General features: G+C 40.6%; 1 protein-coding gene across 2 annotated transcripts in view; it reads left to right on the forward strand.

Moving 5' to 3' along the window:
• Ntrk3 (neurotrophic receptor tyrosine kinase 3) overlaps window positions 1-18,675 on the forward strand; it is a 360,980-nt gene extending 342,305 nt beyond the window's left edge. Inside the window, exons 16-18 of one of the 2 annotated variants that reach the window (XM_005357742.2) lie at window positions 8,077-8,118; window positions 13,045-13,203; window positions 17,104-18,675. In XM_005357742.2, the coding sequence (XP_005357799.1) occupies window positions 8,077-8,118; window positions 13,045-13,203; window positions 17,104-17,289 (387 nt within the window). In that variant the 3' untranslated portion in view covers window positions 17,290-18,675. The remainder of the gene's footprint in view (window positions 1-8,076; window positions 8,119-13,044; window positions 13,204-17,103) is intronic. The other variant, XM_005357743.2, reaches the window with a different exon arrangement.
• The last annotated feature ends 1,013 nt before the right edge of the window (window positions 18,676-19,688 follow it).

Raw genomic sequence — 19,688 nt, forward strand, 5'->3', positions numbered from 1 at the left:
AATGAATTAGTGAATGAGCAGAGGAATGAATTAATGAATTAGTGAATGAGCAGAGGAATGAATTAATGAATTAGTGAATGAGCAGAGGAATGAATGGGCTTGCAAGAAAGCCAAATAGCTCTTTAAAAGAACCACAACCCTTGGGTAGACACCCGAGGTGAGAGAGGGGCAGATGAAGGAGAAAAGGTAGGAGCCGGGACAGTTTCAGAACGGCAATCTAAGATTACACAGGCTCTGAAAAGCTCCCATGTTCAAAGGAGGAAACTGCTAAGGAGCCCAACAGCTGGAATAAGTAACATTCCCAGCAATGAGTGGCATTCTTTCCTGAATAGGATTCCGGTGCTCTGAAAAGTTTTAGAGCTATCAACAAAGCTAATCAAATGGCTTAGAACAAAAGCATTTCTTTCTGTTGTCTTGAGGGAGAAAAAAAAATATGGAAGGAAACTTTGGATCTTTTTGTTACATGTTGAGTCATTTATTTCAAGGAATGCCCAGGGGGAATATTCCTCAACCTTACATGACCAGAGCATGTCCAAAAGGCCCGTGTCTGTGCCAGCATCGGCGACTATCCTCACAAATCACACACCCTGCTCCATATATGCATCTGCCTAGACATCCCTCCTCCTGAGATGTTAGTATGTGTGTGCACACGGTATTCTCTGTGGAACCAAAATTAGTGTGCATACTCTATTTGAAACCCCCAGATTTCAGAGCAAGGATGGACTAATTTTAATGACTGTAGCAGTGGCGACTAGGAAAATAGCTAGTGTCATGTTCCATGTGATAGCTGCTCCTCACTGATGGACCTCTGGGACCCGGAGGGGCAGGATGCAAGAGGCAAAACCCACCGGGACATGCGTTAAGTGTTAAGCAGCCTTCTCAAGTGATGAAGAATATATAGGCTGAAGTTTTATTTGTTTCTTCAGTGAGCATGGGTATTTTTCTCTGTGCTAAGACGTGCAATTAAGAAACACTAAAATTGGATTTTTAAAAATGGCGCCTGCCATGAACGGCAGTCTCTAGATGATTAGATCATCTTGTCATAAACATCCACTGCAAAGTTGCAACAATTCTTTGTAGCTGATTCCTCAAAGAAGATAGGTTGCCTTATTATCTCCTTCCAAAAGTCTGGCTTGGCCCATATTCCTTCCAAACAGGGAAATTTGAGTTGTTTCCAGAAACTCTCTGCCCTGTAGGTATGCACTTAGGAAGACATACTCTTCTTTGCTGAGTCTTGGTCTGAGTATTTGGAATAAGGGTAACAACATCTCCTTCTATCTAGTATAGTCTGAGTTGTGTGAGATGTTTTCAATGTCTGGGTGAGAAGGTGTTCACATGCATGGTGCCCCCTTGTTGCTGTAATAGACAGAGAGGCACAGAGACCTTCTAAAGCCTAGCTGAGTTTCTCTTTGACCTAGAACAATGGGTTCCCTCGGACTATAGAGAAGTGGGAGCCCTTCAGTGAAAGGCTCAGACACAAATCCCCTGTCCAAGATGACGAGGAAAGCTGCGGGGCAAGACTTAGGAGGTCTGAGAATTCCCTGCGATGCATCTACACCCAACAAGACCTGGAACTGGGTCACCTGCAGCCACTCCAAACTCGGCCCCCTCAGCACTATGTACTTCGGGCTTTCGAGGATGCAGATGAGACAAAGAACTAAGGGCTAGGATGAAGGCAGGATGCTCGGGTCCTAAGCAAGCAGACGCCTACACTGGTCAGAAGCTGTTCTTCCTCGCTCCTGTCTTGTCTCTTATTGCCTCCCTTTGGCAATGATTGAGACAGAGATGCAGGACCTTTCCCTTCTGCATGGAAAGGAAAGGTTTCAGGCCTGAGCACTCCAAATTTTTATGATCCCATAGTAATTTTGGAAAACTCTGCATGCCTCTTACCCATGTAAAGTTGTCCCTGGGAAAACTACTATATGGTTGGCTGCAACCTTTTAAACAGTTGCAAGTGTGGCCATCATTCCCAGAATACTGTAAACATTGACATTAAAAAATACATCATTCCCTTAGTGCATCTAATGAAGTTTAAATACCAGAGCAATTTGGTACATCATCCATTTAACACATGAACAAGTTCTTAAACACCCATTTTTACATGGCTCCTTTTTCTTCCTGAATTTATATTTTCATTTCAGTTACCACACTGAATTTTATCTTTATATAATTTATTTTTATGCTTGAAAGCCCTTTATTGGCCACTCTATCATAGTTTCCTGTGACAAAAAGTGTGTATGGAGATTTAAATTTAATTTTTAATGTCCAGTGACCATAAGTTTCTAAATGTTAAGAGATTTTTTTGGAATGAGTATCTCTGCATTTATTAACAATGTGAGGAAATAGGCAGTAGATCAAAATAATATCTCTTTATACCAGCTTTTGATGCTATAGAAGAGAAAAGTAAACTATGAATGGAAATTTATCTCCTCTATTTACCAATTACCACATATATTATTAATGAACTTATTTATTGTTAATATAGAGAGTGATTCAGAATAAATTCCATCTTTTTTTTTGATCCAAGAGTCAGGATCAAAGCAAAGCAATATATGTGAAGGAAAAGAATTTTTTTCTATTGACATCTGACTCAAGTTTTTGAACTATTTGCCTAGGCTATGTATTTGTCTCCTATCAAGGATTATTTTGCTTTTTTCCTCACACGATAGCCTTTGAGGGTTGTTTCCCCTCCCAGTTTGTTTATTTATGTATGTATTTATTTATGCTTTGGAATTGGAGGCTCAGCATACATGAATTGTGTTCTATTTACCCGAGGTATTGCTAGACTACTGGCAATTCTAAATTTAAGTTTAGAAAATATGACTGTAAGGTTTGAGGATCTGCAAAACACCTGAAAACTGAGCACTGAGGGCATGCTCTGAGGTTTTCATGCATCTCCAAGCTCTGCAGGCTCAGGAGTGCAATCAGTTCGGAAGGCAGAGTTCATTGTGTCTTTTTCATGGGAAGAAGTGTGTCTTTCCATGGGCAAGCTGTTCAACCAGTGGGGTTGACTGGATAGACTTACCAACTGTCAACTGGCATACACAGTGAAGTCCTGTACAAGTAAAGAGTGAACTCCTGTTAAGAGATCAAAGCACAGAACAGAGAAATTAATTTGAATAGATCTATGTCTGTGTTTTAAAAAAAGGGGGGAGGCAGAGAATAAACTAGAACAAACCAGAATTGTGCTATATATTGAGAGACCCTCACCCCTTATTTTCAAAGGGACAAGAATTTCCTAGCATAATGTTTTAAAATTAGAAACACAGATTAGCAGTGCTTTCCTTTCCCCCTCCCACCGGGGAGATTCCAAGCACAAGGTCACTTAGAAAGCCAGCCACCTGGTGGTAAAAAGTAAAGCAAGGAGAAAGCTGACTTACCAGGATGGGGGGGGGGGGGCAGAAGGCCTTGCACCTGTGCCAAAAGACACTTCAAAAAGCCTCTTTGTAGATTGCACCTACCTTTTAAAAACTAACCTTGCAAAGAAAATTTTAACTTCTCTCTCTACCTTGTTGTTTTGGGGTAATGAAGAGGAAGTTTCTGGCCAGCCAAATAATTGCCTATATTTGCTTGCACTTGCAATAAAAGAGTTAACCTTGCATTTTGCGGTCCAGTCCACTCTGCTTTCTGGTGGTCTCCCTCTGGCGGGGTGGGGGGCTGCTCAGGGCACAACATATATGAGGTTAAGAGTAGGGCCACCTAGTGGTAAGGGCAACAGTGGAATAAGGCTAGGATGTTATTTACGGAAAAGGATCTTACTTTGTGCTCTTGAGATTGATGCTATGTTTCCAATTTTTTTTTTAGCAGTTCTGCAAGATCAACAAGTGACATTAAATAAGTTGGAAAATGAAAAGCCAAAATTTTTTTTAAAACTCAAAAAGGAATAAAATAGGAAGTTTATTGGTATAGTAACTTTGAAGGGGCTAAGATAAAGCCAGACCTTCTGTTCTTCTCTAGTCAGTGTGTATTTTAAGGACAGAAAAAACTGAAAGCAGTGTAGGTGTCTTGATGTTGAAACTATGCACACATTTTTAGCATGATTGAGAAGTGAAACTAATATGTTAAAAAATTAACTTATTAAGTTCCAGAAATAAAAAAATTAGCATAAAAAGGAAATTAAAATACAACGTCAAAGGAAATCAAGCCATCCTAAATTTGAGTATGGATAAAGAAAAATTGTGAGGTCTTTTCTCTTTCAACAAAATGATTTCCTAGCTCTGAATTTCCCACTATAAAGACTCCGAAGTGATGACCACCCTAGTAGCACTGAGCACTCAGGAGAACCCATACTATGGTCCCAAAATTTCACTGTGCATCAAAAAGATGCAGAAATCCTTGGAGAAAGAGCTTCAAAGGCTCTGATATGAAATGTACAAGAGAAGCCTAGAATATTCTTTCATGTCAGAAAGTGAAGGTACGATCAAAGACTACTGGGGTTATATGAGAAGAGAAAGGCACAGCTTTGAGAGGCTTCCATTGGCCAAAGATGGAAGGAAATGAGGCATCAAAAATAGTCCCTGGCGCAGACCGAAGCACTTCAAGTGTGTGTTTTGAAAAGGAGCAAGTCCTGGAAACGTTTTTCAGAAGGAAAACAAAGCTCTCACAGCTGACCCTTGGAGAAAGCTGGGTCTGCTTTTCTTATTGCTATGACCAATAACCAGCAAGCAGCGACTTAAGAGAGGAAGTGTTTATTTGACTCACAGTTTGAGGGAGCAGAGCCCGTCATGGAGGGGAAGGCTGGGGACCAAGCGTTCAAATACACAAGCCTTCACTTTCTGACATGAAATTTATCTGGGTGTCTTGTAGTTTTATCCAAACCCTTACTGATATGGGAGTCATATTGTGAGAGCCTTGTAGCACTGTTTTAGTGGGTAGTGAGTCAAGTGCTCTCCCCTGCAAAGTAACAAGATCACCAGGAAGCTGCTTGGACAGAAGGTCCAGAGGAGGTTTCCCTATTTGTGTAGGTTTGGGAACAGTTGCTTACTTTTCTTATAGCTCCGTAGCTAACAAATGTCTTTGGAGTGAGTATCTGAAACTGGAGTTGGTCACCTACCTCGTATCCTTACTAAGGGTCTGGAATCCTTCAAAATCTTCATGGTCTCTGGGTTTAAGGAGAACTTTATGGAGATAGTGTGACCCATGCTGTTTCGTGTTGATACTCATATATCTGTAATGATGGTTTTCATGGCAAGCGGACTTAATAATTAAACAAGTTTCAAATTCTTAACTCGACATACATGATGGTCTAAGACACAAAGACCATGGTGAATCCTGCACAGGTTCAGTGACAGAAACAAAAGAAGAACAGGTCTTGGGATTCCACGGCCACCTAATTTCTATAGGCTGGCATCTAAACCCAAAGAACAAAGCCTCTCCTAAGCAATCCCTCCTTCTAGATTTCCTAATTCCCACCTTTGTTGGTCAGGAGAGTGTGTAAGAGAGGACTGTAGTAGTAATAGCAGCGGGGCTGCGTCCCCAGCACCCCGGCCGCCCGCATGGCTTATGCCCCGAAATAATTTATTTTTTAACCAATGACCTTCCTCCATCAGAGGACAGAGGAAGCGGTGATGGGCAATGGAAGGTGTCCCAAAGCAGACAGGGCATTCTTCCCAAGAACAATCGATTCCAAGTTTCATTTCCCAGATTTTTTTATTCTACAATTGTTATTCGGCATATTTCCTGGATCTTAATATTTTATGTTGCCCTTTTTCAAGATTAGCCTCAAGATCTTTCAAGCTATCCCCTTAGAGAGCTCTGATCACAAGCTGATATTACTCCTGCAAAGCTTGGACAAGTCATCTTATTTTCATCTGAGAAGTGGGCACAATAGAGGCTCCTGTTGCCCCCGAAAGAGACAGGATGAAACAAGAGAATATATGACATTATTATTCACTAATTAGTACTGTTTTTTTTTTTTTTGGATTTTTGAGACAGGGTTTCTCTGTAGTTTTTGGTGCCTGTCCTGGAACTAGCTCTTGTAGACCAGGCTGGTCTCGAACTCACAGAGATCTGCCTGCCTCTGCCTCCCGAGTGCTGGGATTAAAGGTGTGCACCACCACCACCGCCCAACTATTAGTACTGTTCTTATCTCCGAGACTATGGCTTCCTGATAGCTTTTGTCTGGGTAAGTTTTAGGGTGGAGATATTTGTCATGAATGTTTTATCATTACTAATTATTAGACCACTACCTTTCCCAGACTTAGTCTTCTAGTTATGCTGGGAGGAAATCAATATGGGCTCTTATGGACAATAAAGGAAGTTAGATCTGCTGTGCTGTCCAGGAGTATGTGAAGATGTAAACAGTGAGATGTGTGTCCACATCTCTGCACTTAGTGATACCCAGGAGGATTTTGTATCCATGATTCTGAGGCAGCCTTGTTGCTTAATTCATATTTTGAAGTTGAAGAAACCTAAGTTCCTAAAGGCTAAGTACTCATCAAAAATCATACCAAAATTTAGGGTTTTTTGACTTCCAGTTTTTGCTGGTTTTGTCATGTTAAGGACCTTACTCCTTGAAGAATGGAGCATAAATTTCACCCACATTGGTGGTGCTACTCAAGAGTCTTCTAAACGGGGCCCCTGTGACCAGCTAATGTTCTTCTGACACTTGTCTGCTCAAATACTTAGACCCATCACAGTTCGCACCCCACACTCTTGAACACGGAGACTTCAATTTAAAATGTTCTCTGTATTGTATATATATATAAAAAACACCCACTGAGACACATACTAGCATCAAGTGAAGGGTTCCATTATTTAAAATTATACACCCAGGGTGATGTGTTGGAACATCACAGATTTCTGTTCCTTTTCAGTCAAAATATCAGATGGGACAACCATTCTCGCATAGTATATCACAAACATACTTCTTTTACAAAACTGATATTTTTATGTGTACTTATATCTGCTGGTTTCTGTCTGTATATTCAAATGTTTGTGTTTGATTTTATCTTGGAATTTTAAAATGCGTTATGTGATCACTGTAAAATTTCAAACACTATAGAAATACATATAACAAACACTGGAACTTTCTTACTTGCATCTCTAGAGAAAATTACGGCTTAGTATCTTTCTGGACTCCTTCATATCATCCACAACATCACACACGATTACTGTATATTTATTATGTTTATGTATTTCCATTTTTTCATGAACGAGAATGACAAAGTGTATTTATCAATAAATTATGTTTTCGTCTACTACAGTTATTGTCTTGGACATAATTAGATACCAGTACAAGTAACATTTTTGCATTCTGTTTTAACTCTCATATATACCTTTGAAAATGAATCTATCCATGCTTTTAGAAACAACAAAGAAAGGCCTTGAACCAAAAAATTTTGCCTCCACACAAGGAAATAGTTCTCTACTATTTCTGCAGTGAAACTGATGGATTTCAAGACTCTTGCAACATCAGTATGATAAAACAAAAACTGTACCTTCAGAAGCCGATTCCAGTCTCATAGCTGGCATCAGAATATCAGGCCTCACACCTCCTCCAGCATCAGATAGCAACCTTTCTTTTCCCTTTTTATCAAGTGTCTTTTAAATACATGTCTATGCTCTTTTACTTGGCATCTCTTCATTTGTGTGTGGCCATTTGTAGCTATTTTGTGGTTTGTCTGCTCAGTCTTTATTCATCTGTCTGTTGGTTTGCTTGTCTAACTGATGGGAAGGACTGCCATGAATCACATGGACTTTAATTCCTTGTCTGTCCCAGCACTGGGGAGGCAGAGGCAGAAGAACTTCCTCCAGCTTGAGGCAAGCCTGGTTTACACAGAAACCTTCCAGGCCAGCCTGGGGCTACATAGCAAGACTATTTTACAGAAATTATTATTAAGTAGTAATGATTATAATAATTTGTATGTTACATATGTTGCAGATATTTCTGTCATTTGTCTTTTGATTATGAATTTTGTCTTTGCTATTTAATTTTACAAAATTGTGTCTATAAATTATATCTTTTATGACTTTTTAAGTGTATGTCATGTAGGAAGGTCTTCTACTCCTGAGGTTATACAAATACCTTTATAAGTTTTCTTCTAATATTCTTATTGTTTTGTTTTTTATGTTTAGCTCTTTAATCCATCTGGAAATGATTTTTGTATATGGTGTGAGGTAGGTATCTAAGTGTATTTTTTAAATGAATAGTTCATTGTCCCAACACTTTAATTACTAACCCATCATTTCATATATTAAACACTAGTATTTATCCATGGTTCTGCTTCCAGGCTTTCTATTTGGTTACACTAATATATTGTCTATCCTTATGCTAAACTCAGAGTGTTCATTACATAGTGCAATCAAATATTTTACTTATCCGATGAAACAAATCCCCATCATTGTTCTAGTTCAACAAGTCTTTAATTAAGCAATCAGTACTCTGGATAAAGTTTGGATTCATTTTGTCAGTTCCCATAATGCATTCCATTGGGGCTTTTTAAATTTATATTGCGCTGAAGTTTGAAATTATATTTGAAGAATGAATGAGAGGCTATCCCACCAAACCTTCTTATTGAAGAAGATGATATAATTGCGTCTAAGTGGGTCCTCTTTTGTGTTCTTTTGCCTAAACAGACCTATACATCTAAAGCTGAGTTATGTCTCAGAGTTTAAGCCCTTTCTTGATACTCTACAGTTTTATTTTTCAATTCCGCTTTGAGTTACTATGGTATTGTTAGGTGCAGTTTGCCTATTGTGTTTCTATATGGATATCTTACTGAGCTACAATAGTTTCAATTTCTTTTTAGTTAGTTGTTTTGAATAATATGCTATTTCCAGGCAGCAATTTTGATTCTTCTGTTTCAACATTTTATTATATATTTATTTTTAAACATAAATATTTTATTAATTCTTTGAGAACTCTTCATACCATCTGTTATGATCATATTTATGCCCGACTCCTCTCTGTAACTTCTTCCGGATATATCCCAGCTCCACAATCCACTAACTTTGTGACCTCCTTTTCAAAATGTAGTAACTAATAGACTTGACTTTGTTCTGGCTGTGTGTCCATCCGCTGAAGTGTGGTTGACCTATCTTAGGAGAAGACTGTCCCTACCCTAGAAACCGTAAAATCTCCCTAACACTTCAGTCAGGGGTTGGGTCTCATGGCCTCCTCTCCCCTCCATGCTAGGATGCTAATGCTTGTGCAGGCAACCACAGCAGCCGTGAGTTCAGGACTGCATCGTTCCTGTGATGTCCAGAAGACACTGTTTTTGCTCTGGTCCTCTCTGACCTCTGGCTCATACAATCTCTCCTTCCCCTCTTCTTTGTTTTCCCTGAGCCTTGAGGAAGGAATGTGATACAGATCTCCCATTTGTGGCTGGACTCTCACAAGCACTTACTCTGCAGGTTGACCAGTTGTTAGTTTCTGCGTTAAGCACCATTGGCTGCATAAGGGACTTTCCTGATGAGGTCTGAGAGTTGCACTAATCTAGGCATAGAAAGATATGTATTTAGCAGTCAGTTTGGATACTGTGTCCATTTAACAAAATAATTACTTTGTTACATTGCCTTGGATTTCCTGGACAGCTTTGCAAAATCAAGGAAAGAATGTCCTTTCTGTTCTAAGGTTTTTCAGGCATTGTGATAGTTAACCTGTTACTTAAACGAAGTTTTCTTCCTTACTCATAGATTAAGGATTTCAACCAGGAAACAATAACTTTAGTATCTTTTGAAAGAATGCTTTTTCTTTATTTACTTTTTAGTTAGGCAAATGGAATAGTAGATTTCCTAAGTTGTTTTTCTTGTCGTATATTTTGAATATAATACAATAAATTATTCATATTTGGCATTTATATTTAGAACAGAGATAGCTCTATCAGTACATATAGATACAATCTTTTTATCTGTATTTATATATTTGAGGTTCTATGTTGTTAGACCATTTCTGCCTTTAGAGAAATTTAAACTACAGAGAATGATTTGAGAAAGTATCTTTGCTTTTTACACTGGAAAAATACAGGTCAGGAAACCTAGTAGAATTCACAAACAAGGCCATCTTTTTGTTTTCTTCACACGTGTATTTTATTTGCTGTAAATTTAATATTTTGTTCTCAAATTTTCTACATTTTCAGATTTTCACTAATATTTTTTGGTAAATCAGTCACTGAACTTGTATTTTAGGAATTACTGTTTTTAATTTTAGCATTTTACAGTTTTCTCTTCTACATTGTTTATTAACATGGCCAGTGATTTTTATGACTTTGGAAGACAAGCAATTCATTATGTAGATCGAATGAGAGTTTTGTCTTTTTCCTCTCTGTTTGTTTGGGGGCTGTTTTGATTTATATCAAATCAGTTTCATTTTCAAATCTTGTTTTTATTGTTTATTTATTTTTATTCTCTTTCTATATTTTTATAGGGCCCACTTCCCTTTAAAACTGAATCTTTTCTTAGTATAGTTATATAAAGCTACTCAAATTCTACATATTTTTCTAAGGATTACCCCAATTTTTCATATGGTTCAATGGTAAGACTCTAGTTTATGCTCTAAAAATAGTTTTAAATATTGTTTTCACCAAATAGCATTTTAGATGCTCCCAGTGAACCTTTTAATAGATTAATCCTTTGTTGTTATTTCCTGTTTGCTTTATTTGGTAAGGGAGATGTTTCTTGTTCTCATAATGGACTTATTTTTTCCTTTGAAATTTCAGATGTGTTTGAGGTTTAATTTGTGGTTGGAGTTTGTATTTAAAAATAATTTTAGTGTGTATTAGTTTTCCATTGTGGTGGCTTCATCGGTTTTTAAGTCTTATAATATTTTGTTCATTACAAATGTAAAGATCTCTGTGTATTTCACGTAATACTATTGTAGTACCTGAGAGCACAAGTTCAAGATTAACATAATGTTGGATTTTTTTCAACTTTATATACAATAGTCAATTGAAATAAACATGACATAAGCCTTTTTAATAGTAAATTGCTGACATTCAGGGTTTCTCAACTTCATATGAGAAAGAATACGAAATGTCTAAAAAGAAATTAATAAAGGAAATTTAATTGGCCATACACATCTGCATATTCATCTATATGAAATGCATGCTTGTGTATGCGCATATGCACATATATGGCTGATTATATTTCACTTTTATCACATGTACTCTCATTGTTTTATTTTGAGTATTTTGTAATTTTGTTTTAAGTACAGCTTTTCTAAATAAGGTAAACCTTGATTTTTAATCTAAAATTTTCCTCCCGAGTTAGAGGCAGTAATAACGTGCTTATACTATCTACAGAGTTTTACACTTCTCTCCCATTCTGTAATCTTTGTTCATTATTGCGGTTCTCCCTGTTTGTGGTGTCTTTTGTAAGATGGAAGATTTTGATGATGCTGCCTGATACAGGCTGGGAAGCTGTATGTAGTATTTTTTATTCTTCTGGAAGCTGCTTTAAGTTTTTCACGAGCACAGTTAAGTGTAAATTGTTGTGATCAATAATTGATTGGTATCTATAAGTGTTCTTTCTCCTCTCTTAATGATAAAGTCTTTATTGGGCTTTTAATTATTTCTGTATCTACTCTTCTCTGCACTTACAGTTAAAATCATGTGGAAATTTCATGCCCCATAATGAGCTGAGCAGCAGCAGCGGTGGTACTGTTAACATTATTGGTGATATTACTTACTCCATGCTTCTATTTTATAGGAAGCCCTTATTAGTTACTGTATTACCTTTAGTCACCAATTTAGCAAGCGTTATTCAGATTTACATTGCATTGTTGTGGTCTGTTTGCTCTGTGGTTGTGGAATTCAAGCCATTGCGTTTCGGGCACACCTTTTCTTCTGTTCTTCTCAAACCATCCTTTCAATTCCTGGTGATTTTGTTTGTGTTTCATTTTCTTTGAAGGCCTGTGTGTAGGGAAGGGTCCTGGTCCTTGTTTCTCAGGCGGGAGTATCTTGCCTTGTCTTTACAGTCAATGCGAGAGTAGACTGATTTCAGAAATCCCAGGAGACAGGTGACTTTTCTAAAATTCCTGACGATCGGTTTCTCCTGAGACATTCCCAGTGGATAAGACACACACTATCTGTCCTTTTAGATAGGAGGTTTTCACCTGCTTAGTCATCCACTTCCCACTGCTCATTGTTGATGCCCATCCAACCGGTCCATCAGGGAAAGATGTTCGTGTTAGCAGTTTGCTGGGCCACACAACACAGAACTCCTTCCTTTTCAAACCAACAGCAAGCACTTTCATAACAAATTTCACCTATTAATCCAACTTCTGACGTTCTGCTTGGTAACTATGCAGTTCATGCCTGAGTCTTGAAACATGTTGTGAACTTTCTCTCATGTGGGCTAGCATCTCTAACCCACTGGGGAGTGAATATTTATGCAGAGATTCCCCCCTCAGTCATAACCCAAAATGTCTGACCCTCTCGGTCACTTTCTCTTACCCTTGACTCCCATGGGTAAACACACCAGTAGTGTCTCTGGAGGCTGATTTTAAAGACCATACTCTCTGTGTTGTAGCTTACCAAGCATTTTAAAGACTCTTTTTTGTCTCCACCCAATCTTAGGGGCATCTTGAAGTCTCTATCCTGTTCACAGGAAACACAGATCCTACATTGTGATGAAAAATTTAAGTGAGAGCAGAAATTAAGAATCTACAGATTAGCTGTCTGTAGTGTATATTTGTGCTTTGATTACCTTTGTCAAGGGATCTAACTCAATGCCTGTGGCCACTCTGATGCCTGGAGCACACACCATGATTCTCCTGGCTTCTTCCTGGAGTTGTCTTTAAGGGAGATTTTAAGATTCTATTCTAGCACCAGGCTCTTAGGTCTCTCTCACTTCAGATCACCTTTTAGTTCTCATGCTCAGTGTTAAGAAGTCTGCCTTCTTCCCTCAGGTCTGACCTATAGCTGCTTTCAATATGCTATTCACTGATGTGAGCATCTCTATTCACCTATGAGTTCAGGTTACCTATAGCATGACCACGTTAGGATACAATGCATGGAGGGTGCATTTATATAAGAAAGGTAGAGACTTTCCGGTTGACTTGGTCTATTTAATAACTCTATGTGCCTCTGTCTTTGTCCTTTTTAGGTGGGAGGACACACCATGCTCCCCATTCGCTGGATGCCTCCCGAAAGCATCATGTACCGGAAGTTCACCACAGAGAGTGATGTGTGGAGCTTTGGGGTTATCCTGTGGGAGATCTTTACCTATGGGAAGCAACCATGGTTCCAGCTCTCCAACACAGAGGTAACAAAGGGACAGGTCAGGATCCAGTCTGGGAGAAGGCTGATGATAGCTATCATAGAACAGGGATTGCATACAGTGTACAGACAGTGGGCTGTTGCGGGAGCAGAGTGGATGCAGGCAAAATCGGGGGGAAATCTTAGTGGAGGAAAGTTTGTAACTCCAGAAAATGAATATGAATGCCATCGGAGCTTAAAGTCAGAAGTCTACACTGAGGCATGAGTCAGGCTTCTGTCTGTTCTACTACACATAAACCACAACCGCCACAAAATTAAAACATTTCATCAAGAGAGAAAATCAAAACAAAGAGCAGCTGTGAGTTTTCTATTGTGCCATCTTGTGGAAACACCTACTACTTAGCGTTTCTACAGAAGGAGGTCCCCAAATTCTGAGCGACCCCAGGCACAGGGAGGCATGGGTCCCAATTTGTCAGAAAAGGCGAAATTCACATGATTAACAGAGTTGTATGCAGGTGTCCAGCTACAGCATAATAATATATTATCATATTTTTGTAATTTCAATTTATGATGAGTTAAGGTAGTAGATGATGCATGTATCTACTGTTTACTGTTGACAGTAAATAATAATTGTCAGCAGGTACTTCTCTATGCGTCTCTGGTGCAGTAACTTGAGAATCTTCACAAAAACACCTCACCTCTTGAACTTTGGGTCAAAGAAAGGGGGTTACTTGGCATCTTGGAAGAAGCTGTCTGTCAGAAAGTACTAGACAAGGAGATGGCTTGGCTTGTGATTTTAGGAGTTTTCTATTTTCAAATGACACATCTTATCTGTGTGCAGAACAGAGCCGCTGGACCCAGGAATTCAGCACAGTCCACAAACAGTATGGGTAGGACTCCTGTAGCAGCAGACTTACAGAAAATGTCAGCATTTGGAACTCTTTTTGTTATTTGAAATCATCACCACTAAGGCCTTTTTGTATTAAAATATCATTTTAATATTCAAGAAAGTATTTTTTTTCTTAAAAGCTATGTTCTTTTCCAATCTTCAGTGTCCTGACCATTTGAGCACATTTCAAAGACCACAATGTAAGGCTGGGGATGTGGCTCAGTTGGTAGACCATTTGCCTAACATGCAGGAAGCCCTTGATCTCCTGTGCTACATATTCAGGCATGGTGACCCCTGCCTGTAATCCCTGCACACAGGAGATGTAGGTGGTAAGATCAGGAGTCCAAGGTCATTCTTTGCTTCATGTAATTTGAGGACGACCTAGATCTCATGAGACCTTGCCTGAAAACAAAACAAGGCATTTCTTTATATCCATGATATCTCACTCTACAGGTACTCAATGGGACCTGACCTCAATTTCCAAAGTATAACAAACATTTATATAATAAGGAAAGAGTGTATATAGAAGCTATTTGCTGTGAATTTTATTTAAATTGGTACTCTTTTTCCTGGGGGATGGTACACACATGCATTTGCACATAGAGATACATGAATGTGAACTTACATGCATGCATCTGGGCTCAACCTCCATGGTATTTGGTAACCAAAGAAAGATTAATTTCTGGATGTGTGTGATGTTGGTGTTAGCAGAACCTTGTCATGTATCCCTAAGATGGGTAGAGTGGCTAATGGGGTGTTTATAACCTCTTTGAAGATGATGTAGTGGGGCCCTACTCTTGAAGGCAGGCTTTCTTCCCTCAGCTCCTCCCCTTGCTCTGTCTGCAGCAGCAGCTGGGTATAGGCAGTCACTGGTAATGGGCTACATTGTGGAAGTTTATAACCTGGCTGGTTCTGCTTTAGAGAAGATGCCAGTGGGTGCCTTCGGTCTAAGCTTAAGCAGCAGCTATTGCAGCTTGACGTAGATCCTTCTTCATGAAGGTGGAGAGAATAGAGGTAAAATCTGGGAGAGGTCTGATAGCATGGTAAACACAGCACCTGGAGACTTACCAGGTTGGCAAAGAAATGATCCCAAAGTGCCATCCCAGACTCCATGGTGAGTGTGAATAGTAGGAGCCAGCACAGTGAAGGTCATTCCTGGTCAGTGATGTGAGATACCCAGAAACCCAGGGGAATGCCCTGTTCTGCAGGATGCAGAGATAGATGGGGGAGCAAGAAAAGGAGGATGAGCAGAAGAGAAGAACAGAGGAAGAATGGGAGAGAGGGAGGTTCTTACCCAATAAAATACATGCTAATGGGGAAGAGAAGGCAAGCATTTGCTCAGATACCAGAGTTCAGAAAGTGTTTTGTTCCCTTTTTGAAAAATGCAGATATTTTAGTTTTAGTAAAGAAATGTCTGACCTCCCAGAAGAGCCAAAGGGGATGCCATGAGTTGATACAATGCAGTGTTCCGGATGGAATCCTGGAATAGCAAAAGGAAAAGAGGTTAAAAACTAAGGCAATGTGGGTAAACAATGGCATTTGGCTAATAATGGATTAGCAAAATGCAGTGTGTAATATGCTAATAGCAGGCAGATGGCAGATCATAATAGAAACCATATATACTTTTCGCGACTTTTCTTTAAATACAACGTTTTTTAAAACAGAGTTTATTTTCTTGCTATTGTGAATAATGCAGCCGTAAACATAAGCATGCGAAGGTCTGTGGTAGGATGTAAGTTCTTTAGGTATATATACCCGGGAACAGAGCGGCTGGGTCGTGTGATAGCACCGCTTCTAACTACTTGAGACACGCCCATGCTGAGATTTCTAGCCGGGCTTCCTATGTTTGTAGGCATGTGTACACGTAAGAGTGAGCATGGGATTAGGTTATGAAACCAGAAGGTAGGCGATGACAAGAGAAGAAGAGGCCCTGGGGGACACCCGCAGGAGGGACAATAGGACACATGAGATGTGAGAGCAGAAAGGATGCTATGGAGGTGGAGGAAGTATAAAAAGTGGTACCAAGGGGAGGGACGGAAGAGAATAAACGCAACCAAATAAAACCAAAACACCAGAATGAAGATTAATACTGTGTTTTCTAATTAGAAAAGTAAAGTCTAGTGTTAAAATTAAGGAAAAGATGGGAAAATAGGGTCTTAGAGTGGAAATACACTCGGAGTACAAGATAACTTGTGTTAAAATGTCCTTATGTAACGCAGGACTGTGTAGAATGGATACAAACCAGTGGGAAAGTAAATGATTCTTCTAAAATATACCTGGACCGAGAGTGTTGATAATTAGTACAAAAAATTGCCTGTTCCTGAGGCCCTGCGTTCAATTCTCAGCATTTAAAAGAAAATGCCTTTGAGTGATTGGAACTGTAAAGAACATACCTGAGCCTCCTACATCTGAAGTCATCCCTTTGGTACAGCACAGTTTTTCTTGTTGCATTTGCTCCTGCTGGAAATCCAGACCCCAGTCTTCCAAACAAGGGTGATGAGGTCCCTGGAAGTTAACTGACTTGAACTGGCTGGCCCACCCAAGGAGTGGTGACTCTGGTAGCTCAAAAAGAGCTGTGGGCAGCTGAGGAAAGCCGGGAGCAGGGAAGAGCACTGATTGGTTGCCAAATGGTCAGCACTGAAAACATGCATTCAAGTGATGGTATTTGGACTGAGAAGGTTATATCTAAGAATAAATATGCATATATGTATACATTTGTATTATATGTATATAATAACAATAAAAGAAGAGACAATGAATTTGAATGAGATTGGGGAGAGGTATATGGGAGTTTTGGAGGGAGGAAAGGGAAGGAATAAATGCTACAATTCTTGTAGAATCTCAAAAATAATTTTTACAATGAATATCAATGAAATACTTTACAAAACACCTGCACAGGCTTAGAAGAAAAGCAGTCCTGCCTCCTACCCAGACATCAACCTGTGCATATGGCCATGATGAGTTAAGTTGGTGTCTGTTGCTAGGTAGAAGTCCCCGGACCAAGGGTGAGCTTTGCATGGATTTCTGGATATAACTTCTCTATTCTTGCTTTCACAGGTCATTGAGTGCATCACCCAAGGCCGCGTCTTGGAGAGGCCCCGAGTCTGCCCAAAAGAGGTATATGACGTCATGCTGGGGTGCTGGCAGAGGGAGCCTCAACAGCGGCTGAATATTAAGGATATCTTCAAAATCCTCCAGGCTTTGGGGAAGGCCACCCCAATCTACCTGGACATCCTCGGCTAGTAGGACTGGTGGCCAAGCATTTATACTCTGTTGCCTCCTCTCTCCCTGCCTCATATCCACTTTCTCCTCATCTCAACTCCTTTCTTCCATCTTTGACTGAAATGAACATCTTCATATAAATTCAAGTGCCTGCTACACATACAACACTGAATTTAAAAAAAAAAAACAAAAGAAACCCTGTAAGGCAGTTTGACATATATATTTATATATATACATAACTATCTATCTATCTATATCTACAGAGAATTACCTTCTCTAATACATAGAGACGCTGCTGATACAGAAAACCATAAGACATTAACAACTGAGAAACATTTTAAATATTATTATTAACACAAATGAAATTCCCTTGACTTAAGCTGTGGCCATGCTTCTTCAGCTCTGACTTTCCAGAGCTCTTTGTCTTGACCGGCAGAGAGGGAGGATGGGAGGAAGGCATGGTGACGCGCAATCATCCATGCGCATGCGCGACCCATTGGCGGTGCTTGGCAAGGAAACAATTCTGGAAGTCCAGGCCCTTTGGAAACATCTCCGGCCTGCCTTGACCTTCGCCTCCACTCTCCTCCCCTTTTCCTCTTTGGGGGCAGTTTTCTAATTTTTTTCCATTCTACAAATATATAGTCCTAATGCTTTTGGGAATCAGCGATGACACCTACGAGTAACTACTGAACAAAAGCCAACACCAGATCCCACGAGAGCAAAGCCATCCATGGCCCGGTTAAACGCCGAGCAAGTCAGTGCGGGGGGGACTCCGGGAAGAGCAAACCCCAGCCTTGTGGATGTAAATCACGCTCAAGTTCCTTACTGGGTTTGAAGAGCTTCGATCCTCTGAACCTGAAGAACTGGATTTAAATTGGTGTATTTAGAGACTCGAACCAAGGAAGTAAAAACAGCTGAGAATCCTATCAGGGCACTACCACTCATCTTTCCATCACTGGGAAGACTCTTGGGCCTGTCCTTGCCTTTTCAGGCCCTTGGGGAGTTGGGAGGTTTAGAGTCTACGTTCTCTGGGGTCATCTCTTAATGTGGACACAGAGGCTTCGGGGCTCTGGGATTTGCTTATTTGCTTGTAGATCATAATTAGGCGTCCCCGTGGGTCTTATTTTCTTATCTCGCTTTCCCCAAATCCAGAGGTTCTCTCGAGTCCTGGGTAAACCCCATTGCCAGGGAAGGAATCCAGCAGAGAGCCTGAGGCATGCGTGTTTCGAAGAGCCAGACACTGGCATTGGCAAAAGCCAGCAGAGAATCTACTTGGCACCTGCGTTGGGCCCTTGGCATTCTCCTCACGTTTTAAGCCCTTGGAAGGATTAATGCATCTGCCTTTGAGCTGTTGCGAAAAAAGGCAGGGACTGAGAAATCACTCTGTGGGCTGGGTGCGTGTAGGGGGCGGGGGGGGGGGCGGGCAGGGCGGTGACTGAAGCTTCTCTGGAAGCTGTCCAATGAATGAGTGGCCAGTGCCGCAGTTTTGCCATCCTAATGAGGACCAAGTGCTGACCAGGGAGTGAGAATGAAACATCTGGCCTGGGGCCCGTCCCCTAAACCCCCAGCTCCAGGGAGAATCCCTGCCTTCCCAACTGTGTTGCTGAGGATGGCAAAAGAGGCAGGCGGTCTCTGGACAGCTCCCACACAGAATGAAACGCCCCCAGGAGCCGCACCGAGCCATCTTGCTGGGGAGGAGGGGATGTACCCCTCCTAGGGTACCCGTCTCTCCACCTCATCCCAAGCACAGAACTACCTAACAGACATTTTCTTACCAGAAGCTCCCAGGAACCGCCGACATACCATTCCTTGCCAGCTGAAAAACTCTGCAGCCTAGATATCCCGACCAGTCAAAGGCAGCTGAAGTATGGGCAACTCCGTGGCGGGTTTAGGACTGGATTACGTGTTTGTGATTTTACTTTTCTTTTTTAAATACCAACAAATGTTTTTATTCAACTAGAAAAGAGCTGTGCTCAGATTGTAGCCATGGTTGGGATTCAGGGATGAGCAAGCCTGCTCAGCTGGACTGGGGAGAGAGCTGGGTCAACTAGGAATTCAGTGTGGAACTTTTTACTCCACTGGGTGCCCAGCCCTTGAAGTTGTCAGGGAGAGGCTCTTTGGATTGATCCCTTAAAAAATGAACCCTTTGCTGTCCTGTGGCAATGACTTCTCTTATTACGCCTTGATTCAGTCCACCTGAGGCTTTGGTCTCTGCTGGGGATGTGAGCGCTGGGTGGTAGTTTCCATCCCAGGTTTTATCCTGTAGCCAAGGGGGAGACATTCCCAGGCAAGGGATAACTGGGGGTGGGAGCTGAGGAGAAAGAGATTCCCAGTTAGAGGGGATGCTCCGTGGTGAGCGGGGGTTGCTGGAAGAAGTGGAGGTCTGGTGTTTAGAGCCTGTGTGGGAGAGCTGGGAGAAA

Source organism: Microtus ochrogaster, chromosome 22 (assembly GCF_000317375.1).
Source record: "Microtus ochrogaster isolate Prairie Vole_2 chromosome 22, MicOch1.0, whole genome shotgun sequence".
In the NCBI taxonomy this organism is placed as follows: domain Eukaryota; kingdom Metazoa; phylum Chordata; class Mammalia; order Rodentia; family Cricetidae; genus Microtus; species Microtus ochrogaster.